The following is a 9,404-nucleotide window of genomic DNA, read 5'->3' on the forward strand; positions in this document are numbered from 1 at the left end:
TGTGGACACCCCTTTAAAATGAGTGGATTCAGCTTTTTCAGCCACACCCGCAATCTCCATAGACAAACATTGGCAGTAGAATGGCCCATACTGAAGAGCTCAGTGACTTTCAACGCGGCACTGTCATAGGATACCACCTTTCCAACAAGTCAGTTTGTCAAATTTCTGCCCTGCTAGAGCTGCCCCGGTCAACTGTAAGTGCTGTTATTGTGAAGTGGAAACGTCTAGGAGCAAGAACGGCTCAGCCGCGAAGTGTTAGGCCACAGAAGTTCACAGAACGGGAGCGCCAAGTGCTGTAGCGCATAAAAATCGTCTGTCCTCGGTTGCAACACTCACTACAGAGTTCCAAACTGCATCTGGAAGCAACGTCAGCAGAAAAACTGTTTGTCTGGAGCTCCATGAAATTGGTTTCCATGGCCGAGCAGCCGCACACAAGCCTAAGATCACCATGTGCAATGCCAGGCGCCAGTTGGAGTGGAGTAAAGCTCGCCGCCATTGGACTTTGGAGCAGTGGAAACACGCTCTCTAGATTGATGAATCATGCTTCACCAATCTGGGTTTGGCGGATTCCAGGAGAACGCTACCTGCCCGAATGCATAGTGCCAACTGTAAAGATTGGTGATGAGGAATATTGGTCTGGGGCTGTTTTTCGTGGTTCGGGCTGGGCCCCTTAGTTCCAGTGAAGGGAAATCTTAACGCTGCGGTATACAATGACATTCTAGACGATCTGTGCTTCCAACTTTGTGGCAACAGTTTGGTGGAAGGCCATTTCCTGTTTCAGCATGACAATGCCCCCGTGCTCAAAGTGAGGTCCATACAGAAATGGTTTGTCGAGCTCAGTGTGGAATAACTTTACTGGCCTGCACAGAGCCTTGACCTCATCCCCATCGAACACCTTTGGAATGAATTGGAACGCCGACTGCGAGCCAGGCCTAAATACCCAACATCAGTGCCCGACCTGACTAATGCTCTTGTGGCTGAATGGAAAGCTTTCCCAGAAGAGTGGAGGATGTTATAGCCGCAAAGGGAGGACCAACTCCATATTAATGCCCATGATTTTGGAATGTCCACAAACTTTTGGCCATGTAGTGTAAGTTCAAGTCATATAATAAGTTGCATGGATGACTACCTCATATCTGTACCCCACACATACAATTATCTGTAAGGTCCATCAGTTGAGCAGTGCATTTCATACACAAATTCAACCACAAAGACCAGGGAGGTTTTCCAATGCCTCGCAAAGAAGGGCACTTATTGGTAGATGGGTAAAAAACAGACATTGAATATCCATTTGAGCATGGTGAAGTTATTCATTACACTTTGGATGGTGTACCCAGCCACTACAAAGATGCAGGCGTTCTTCCTAACTCAGTTGCCGAGGATGCATCAACAACATTGTAGTTACTCCACAATACTAACCTAAGTGATAGAGTGAAAAGAAAGCCTGTACAGATTAAAACATATTCCAAAACATGCATCCTGTTTGCAATAAGGCACTAAAGTAGAACTGCAAAGAAATGAACTTTGTCCTAAATAGAAAGTGTTATGTTTTGGGCAAATCCAACACGTCACTAAGTACCACTCATATTTACCATTCATATTTTCAAGCGTGGTGGTGGCTGCATCATGTTATGGGTATGTTTGTCATTGGCAAGGACTAGGGTGTTTTTTAGCATAAAAAGAAACTGAATAGAGCTAACCACCTGGTTCAGTCTGCCTTCCAACAGACACTGGGAGACAAATTCACCTTTCAGCAGAACAATAACCTAAAACACAAGACCAAATATACACTGGATTTGCTTACAAAGACGGCATTGAATGTTCCTGAGTGGCCTAGTTAGTTTTGAAAATCTATGGCAAGATTTGAAAATGGCTGTCTAACAATGATCAACAATCAACTTAACAGAACTTGAAGAATTAAAAAAATAATATTGTGCAAATATTGTACAATCCAGGTGTGCAAAGGTCATAGATACTTACCCTGAAAGTTACACAGCTGTAAACTGCTGCCAAAGGTGATTCTAACATGTATTAACTCAGGGGTATAAATACTTACAGTGCCTTCGGGGAAAGTATTCAGACCCCTTGACTTTTTCCACATATTATTAAGTAACAGCCTTATTCTAAAATCTATTAAATAATTTTTTCCCCCTCATCAATATACACACAATACCCCATAATGACAAAGCAAAAACAGTTTTTTTGAAATCTTTGCAAATGTATTAAAAATAAAATAATACAAATAAATATCACATTTTACATACAGTACCAATCAAAAGTTTGGACACACCTACTCATTTCAGGGTTTTTCTTTATTTTTACTATTTTCTACATTGTAGAATAATAGTGAAGACATCACAACTATGAAATAACACATATGGAATCATGTAGTAACCAAAAAAGTGTTCAACAAATCAAAATATATTTTATATTCTTCAAAGTAGCCACCCTTTGCCTTGATGAAAGCTTTGCACAATTTTCTGTTGTTGTGCCATGACACAATCCTGTCTCGGAGCTCTACGGACAATTCCTTCGACCTTATGGCTTGGTTTTTGCTCTGACATGCGCTGTCAACTGTGGGACCTTATATAGACAGATGTGTGCCTTTCCAAATCATGTCCAATCAATTTAATTTACCACAGGTGGACTCCAATCAAGTTGTAGAAACATCTCAAGGATGATCAATGGAAACAGGATGCATCTGACCTTAATTTTGTGTCTTATAGCAAAGGGTCTGAATATTTATGTAAATAAGGTATTTCTGTTTTTTATTTTTAATACATTTGCAGAAGATTCTAATAACCTGTTTTTGCTTTTTCATTATGGGGTACTGTGTGTAGATTGCTGAGGATTTTTATTTAATCCATTTTAGAATATGGTTGTAACGTATCAAAATGTGGAAAAAGTCAAGTGGTCTGAATACTTTCCGAAGGCACTGTATGTAAATTAGATCTTTCAGTATTTAATTTAAAAAATAAATAAAAAATAAAAAAAATCTAAAAACATGTTTTCACTTTGTTATTATGGGGTATTGTGTGTAGATAGGTGAGGGAAAACTATTTTGAATTCAGGCTGTAACACAACATATTGTGGAATAAGTCAAGGGGTATGAATACTTTCTGAAGGCACTGTATACCATGCCAACATTCCATTCTGAGAAGTAAAAAGACATAACATCAAGATAGAAACATTAAACCTACATTACAACTATATTCAGGGAGTCTTTTTCGAAACTAGTGTTTTTTAATAAGCTATGATTAGGGTAAGATAAGAACATACAATATCTGAGAGGAATCTGGCACGTCAGTCTCCAAAGCATCTGAACATCATCACAATCTCTGTGTTATTTTTCAGTGCTCAGACTCAGAGGCCAGTAGATGAGGAGACGGTGGTAATGAGGAGAGGCCAGGCCATGTCGGTCCCTGAGGGTCAGCGGGTCCGGGTGGTGGCCCAGCGGGGGAAGTCCATGGAGGAGCTGGGTATGTCCCAGGTCAGCCACCCCCCGGTCCTCAATAAGAGCTCTGAGCAGCTGGACCAGCTCTGCAGTAGGCAGATGGGCCCAGGACCAGGCCAGGAGAAGAGGATCGTCTCATTCTTCAGTGAGGGCCAGGAGAAAGCCCAGAGGCAGACCAAGAGGAAGCACCTCTTCAAGCAGGAATCTGCACCACAGCTGGGCAGTGAGGAAGACAAAGAGGAGATGACTAAAAGCACCAGGGAGTCTAGTGAGTCTGTCTCCCCGGCATGGAGAGCCTCGTCTCGGATCAGGACTCGCTCAGATGGCTCCCCCAGATCATATGACTTTGGCCCCCTCGTTAAAGATGAGATCGAGACCACTGTGCTCTCCTGCGACGTCCCACTCCCACCGTCCCATAGCGGTCAGGAGTCTAGTGAGAGAGCAGTCAAGTCTATCTCAACTTCTCCCTCCATACCCATCAATCCCAGGGGCACTAGCGAGAGGGGCACTGGAGCTGGCTCCAGGTAGGTGACCATATAATGATAAAGTGACCCTCACTCCGCATTCGACATTCTCATCATTTAAATCAATGTTACTGTATAAATGGCTATTTATCACTGTTGATATTATTTGAATAATTCCATTTTCGAATGTCTTTCTCATTCCAGCAGAGTGAAGACCGCCCGTCCTTTACACCACTCTGTGGTGAGAGAGCAGTCAGTGGACGAGCCCAGTGTGAGTACCAAGTCCCCTCAGGAAGTCTCCCTGAGCTGTGGAGTCACCACAGACCCCACTCTGTGGACCATACCACCTGAACCAGGGAGAAAAGACAAGGGCGAGGACCCAGCACTTTCTGATAATCTGGCCGAGGGAGAAACTCCAAATCTAGCCCCTGCTCCGGCAGCTTTCGAGCCCCTTACAATTTCCTCCACCACACCAGTCCCTGACACTGACACTTCCCAGAGTGGGGAGGGCGAGCAACCAGAGGAAGAAAAGGAAACCGATGCGGTGGAGGGGGAGACCCCAGCAGGCGAGACAGAGAGCCCAGAAAAGACACCAACCACAAAGTGGGAGGAGCTGGTGGAGGAGGTGGTCACAGCGGACCAATCGCTGGCTCGGGTGCTGCACCCGTTGACCAATCGTAAGACGGCGCTGATGCTAATGGAGCATCTACTGCCGGAGGACACTCTGCTGATGGAGGAGCACTACAAGAAGAAGCAGGAGCAGAGTGACGCTGCAGACAGGTGACTATCTCATTATTAGACACATTATACTGTACCGGTTCAGGTGTCTGATGGCCAGACCCTCGATCAGCAGGCGCCATGTTACCTGCTGGTAGGTCAACGCGCCTAGATATCTGCTTCCGAATTGCAGTTAGATTGAGAGACACGTGTAAAAGACCATCTCATGGCTAAAGACCGATGATCATCTTTCCAAGGTCAATCTCATCCATATGCATCACTATCATCCGTATCATGCGTGTGTCTTTTTCCACTCTCTCCTCCTGAAGCTCTGAAACGGTGGATGACGCTGAAGCACCTCCCACATCTCCTGATGCTGATCAAATCCAACCCCAACCAGAGCCACTGAGCAAGGCGGATGTCATGGAAAAGAAGGTCATTATTGCTTTTCAGCTATGCATTATGTTTTTTTGGTTGTAATAGAAGTGGATTTACTTTATCTCTGCCAGTTGATGATGTCATCTCAATATCATCTGGATGCAGTTTAACTAAGTAGGTTTGGCATCACCTGATGATGAAGTCTGCCCTGATTATTGAGATGCCAGATAAACTGTCAGACTCTTATCTTATCTCCTGTTTGTTTTGAGCTGACCATAAAGAGCCCAAAAGCACAAGGTCATGTATAATGTTCTCTCTCAAACTCACCAATATCCCTCCCCTTCCTACAGAGGCTGCTGGTGGCGTGTATTGAGGAGCGCCTGCGGGCCCTGGAGGAGCCCTGTGGTGCCCTGCAGGTGGAGGTGCGTGAGAATGGGGTGCGGGGCGAGGCCGTGGAGGCCCTGGTTCGGGAGCGATGTACGCCCGTGGAGCTGGAGCGCTACGGCCTGTTCATCGGAGACCTGGAGCGCGTGGTCAGCCTGCTGCTGTGTCTGTCCTCTCGGCTGGCCCGCGTGCAGAACGCCCTGAGTACCGTGGACCAGCACACAGACGAAGAGGAGAAGGTGAGAGAGACTGAAACTGTAGTGATGCGATCATGCTTTCAACCACTCATAGGCCTGATGTTTACTTGGGATCAAACGTGCAACGTGCGAACATGCTGGTTGAAAAAAGCACCTTACCTGAGCAATTGTGAGAAATTAAGAGGGATTGTTGATGTTGTTTATTTGATTGATTGCCTTTGTTAGGTTTTGTAATGAACATGTTGACAGTGTTTCTCAGCTGGATATGTACTTTTCAGTCAATTCCTAATAAGATGTTATGATTAGACTGCAGCGTATATCACCTGATGTCATGTGATTCCCCTCTGATTATCTCCACAGTAGTTTCTTGTTAAATGTTCTAGTTTTGTGTGCTTCAAATTTGCTTAAGTGCCCATGCTAAATTCTGATGTTTTATTGTTTCCCTGGATCTTCATATTTGTATTCAATGGGCTCATAGTTTAAATATTTCTATAAATTTCACATTGACTGCTCTTTGTATTGAGCGTGTTTTAGTGGCTTGTGTTTTCAGCCTCTATCAGCAGTGCTGGTATTTACAATGAGTCACCGAAACTCCAAACCAGTTTCGATGCAAATTTAAATCTGTCCTGCCCTCTGTTGACAAAAAGAAACACTGCATCACTTTACTGTGAAACTGCAACATGAGCTTACTTGACTGGCAGTTTCTCCATAACAGCTGACCACAAAATGCCTTTCCATAAACACTACTAGTACACATTGGATAATGATGAAACGTAATTGATGAAACGTCGTAATTAATTTAATCCAACCTTTTTTAATCCCTTGGCAGGATTCTCTGGACAACCGTCACCGTCTGCTGTGCAAGCAGTGGGAGGACGCCAAAGACCTGAAGGACAACCTGGACAGACGGGAGAGGATGGTGTCTAACTTCCTGTCTCGCTGCCTGACGGCCGAGCACCTACAGGACTACCAGCACTTCGTCCAGACCAAGGCCTCGCTCCTCATCAGGATGAAGGACCTGGACGAGAGGCAGCGTCTGGGGGAAGAGCAGCTGGAGTCCCTGCTCAACACCCTCCCTACCTGGGGACTATCATCAGGCCCCCATCCTAGTCTCTCATCTCCCCCAGCTGTCCATCAACTCTCTGGGCTTATAGAGCCCTGAATCGCCTCTGCTTCATCCATCCTGGGCTGTCACCAGCCAGCAAAATTACATGGATGTCTGTAAAGAAAAAAGGAGTCCCTCAGACTCCATCTGTCCATATGTATGTATAAGGAATATCTGTGTGCCTTTAGAGGGGTGTAGAAGTTAGGACTACAGTGTGGAATGTTCAGTATATTATCACTATACTTTTATGTCCTTTTCACCTCCGCCTGTGACTTTGAAAAACAATATAAGCTTTAAGATTGTATTCTGGCCTGGAAGTAGTCTTGCTGATCAATCATACTGTACTGTATGTGTCTGTCTGAAGCCTGGTGAGTGAGGATAGCCTGATAAGGTTGCTAAAATACTGTATATCTCAGTCAAAGTAGGTGGTAGATTTAATCTCCTTATGTTTTTTGTTTTTTATGCATTTAAAATGAAGGCACTATAGATGAAAACCAAAAAGGTGAATGAAAAAAGCACTTTGATATGTAACTGCACATTTCTGTTTTCTTTTGAAAACACTAAGTTCAAAAGCTAAGCCTTACTCCATCCAATGTTGTTTATTCAACTAATTTATATAGGAAGTTTAGGAAGTTGGTGGCACCTTAATTTGGGAGAACAGGCTCGTGGTAATGGTTGGAGTGGTTTCCATGTGTTTGATGCCATTCCATTCGCGCCATTTCAGCCATTATTATGAGCCGTCTTCCCCTCAGCAGCCTCCACTGGTGGTATGTATGACATTCAACAATGCCAATTATGTACAATATAACCCACTGCAATTTAGGCTACAGATGTTATGTCTTATGGTTTCATGCTGACAAAGTTCCACCAAAGAGGTGAACCTCTTAAAAAAATATTAAGCATTTCCATTCCAGATGAAAAAAATTGAAACATCCTTTGTATCTGACAAACTACGCTTACTTGAAATGATTAAAAAAAATGTAATGTTCAAGAACTTAACTCTTTCCTTTACCTCCTTCCACTAGACGTTTTATTATGCTCTCTCACAGTACTCTGGAAGCAGTGAATCTATTCTCGCTCTAGTAATAGTTTTAATGGAATCCTTGTGGTGGCCTTCAATGTCAACATTCCCCAGGAAAAGCCTTCATGAGGCATGCCTATTTATTTGTTTTGACTTATGTGGAAATGCACAACCACAAATCTTAATTTTCGACCTTTTGTTTTGCATAATAATGTAAAAAAATAATGAATGCATAATAATGTTTGCTTTGTTCTTTGGTCCTTTTGTGATGCTGATTTCTGTTTTGCTATGATCAATATTGTTTGAATATTTGACCAAGTGAAACCACAGAGTTGTTATGATCCTGTGCTAAATGATGATCCAGCAGAGCTTACTTACATCACTGCTTCCCTCTGATTGATACTGTATGTGTTCATTGTGAGGGGATTAGGGTGAGAGAAACCTTTTCCTGTTTAATTAACAGTACCGTGTGTTTGCTTTGTGTTCTTTGGTCCTTGTTTGTTTTCCCAATCCTATTAATTCACAGATGAATATTTTATTATTGCTCTCATACATGTGCTCATGTACTGTATAACGTTCACCCATGTGTGGATCTTCTGTTTGAGGACTTCCTCAGGAGTTGACGGTTGCAGAACTGAATGGAAAAAAAATTCTATGTACTGTTCATCGGCAAAATTGATTATTTTATGAAATAATTAGAGAGAACACAAGCAATATACATTTCCACAAAATATTCTAATGTACACTGCTCAGCTCTCTCACTCTACACATTTCTCTGGAGATTTACGGCGATGTCCATTTCAGTTTGCTAAACAAATGTGTGTTTGTTTTGGCCTTTGTATAGAGGACAGCCACAAAGGTTAAGTGGGACTCTGCCTCAGAGCCTCATTGTTTATATGGCCTGAAGGAATTCCTGAGACATGCGAAAGATCTGTCCCTGGAAACCGAGGCAGCGTCCCACCAACAGAAAGGAGGACATTCTTGCTTTCAACAGACCCATGCTATTTCCTGTTATGTATATAAACATGTGTTATTGTTAGTAACTTATCACTTATTTTTACCCATTTGTCAAAAAGTGTTTTGTTAATAAATATCCCACAACAGGACTGATGTTTTGAAACAGGTATTGTTTGTTTAGTGGGGGTAGGGTGTTGCAATCCGGAAAGAGATCCAATTAGGAAGAATACTCACAATGAATGGCACGTTTATTGGTTTTCAATCAATCCCAGTCTTGGGATGACAGTATGGGCCTTTGTATTTCCTCTGGCTGTCTTCATTGTGTCTGACTCACAGTCACCTCCCTGTGTTGTGTTTTGTTTGCCTTGTGGAACGTTTTCTTAATTTGTTGCTTGAAATGTTCATGACATTTGTTATATTGTGAACAAATGAAACATTCTCCTTCCACCAAACCGTTTGCTATCTCTGAATAAAAATGGCCTGAGGTACATCTAACTAATTTTATGCTTCTTGAAACCTCTTCTGAAACAACAGATTCATAATGTTGACAGCTGTTAATGTCTTCACTAATATGGTATGTGTTATACGGAGAAGCTGATGAGCTCTAATCCAGTGGGATTGGATCGGCTTGTTGAAGGGAGGCATCTCCCCATGTCCTCTGGCCTCGTTAGCAGCTCTGATGGAATGCTGCCCAGTTTGTTTGTGAACAACAACAAACACCTATTAT

At 43.0% G+C, this 9,404-nt stretch overlaps 1 protein-coding gene across 3 annotated transcripts in view; it reads left to right on the top strand.

Annotated features, from left to right (window-relative positions):
* LOC139583633 (protein Shroom1-like) overlaps positions 1–9,172 on the top strand; it is a 37,531-nt gene extending 28,359 nt beyond the window's left edge. For 2 of the 3 annotated variants that reach the window (XM_071414917.1, XM_071414925.1), the window contains exons 4-8: positions 3,355–3,978; positions 4,123–4,698; positions 4,965–5,070; positions 5,364–5,636; positions 6,424–9,172. In XM_071414917.1, coding sequence (XP_071271018.1) covers positions 3,355–3,978; positions 4,123–4,698; positions 4,965–5,070; positions 5,364–5,636; positions 6,424–6,756 — 1,912 coding nt within the window. In that variant the 3' untranslated portion in view covers positions 6,757–9,172. The remainder of the gene's footprint in view (positions 1–3,354; positions 3,979–4,122; positions 4,699–4,964; positions 5,071–5,363; positions 5,637–6,423) is intronic. The other variant, XM_071414933.1, reaches the window with a different exon arrangement.
* The last annotated feature ends 232 nt before the right edge of the window (positions 9,173–9,404 follow it).

Source organism: Salvelinus alpinus, chromosome 1 (assembly GCF_045679555.1).
Source record: "Salvelinus alpinus chromosome 1, SLU_Salpinus.1, whole genome shotgun sequence".
NCBI lineage: Eukaryota > Metazoa > Chordata > Actinopteri > Salmoniformes > Salmonidae > Salvelinus > Salvelinus alpinus.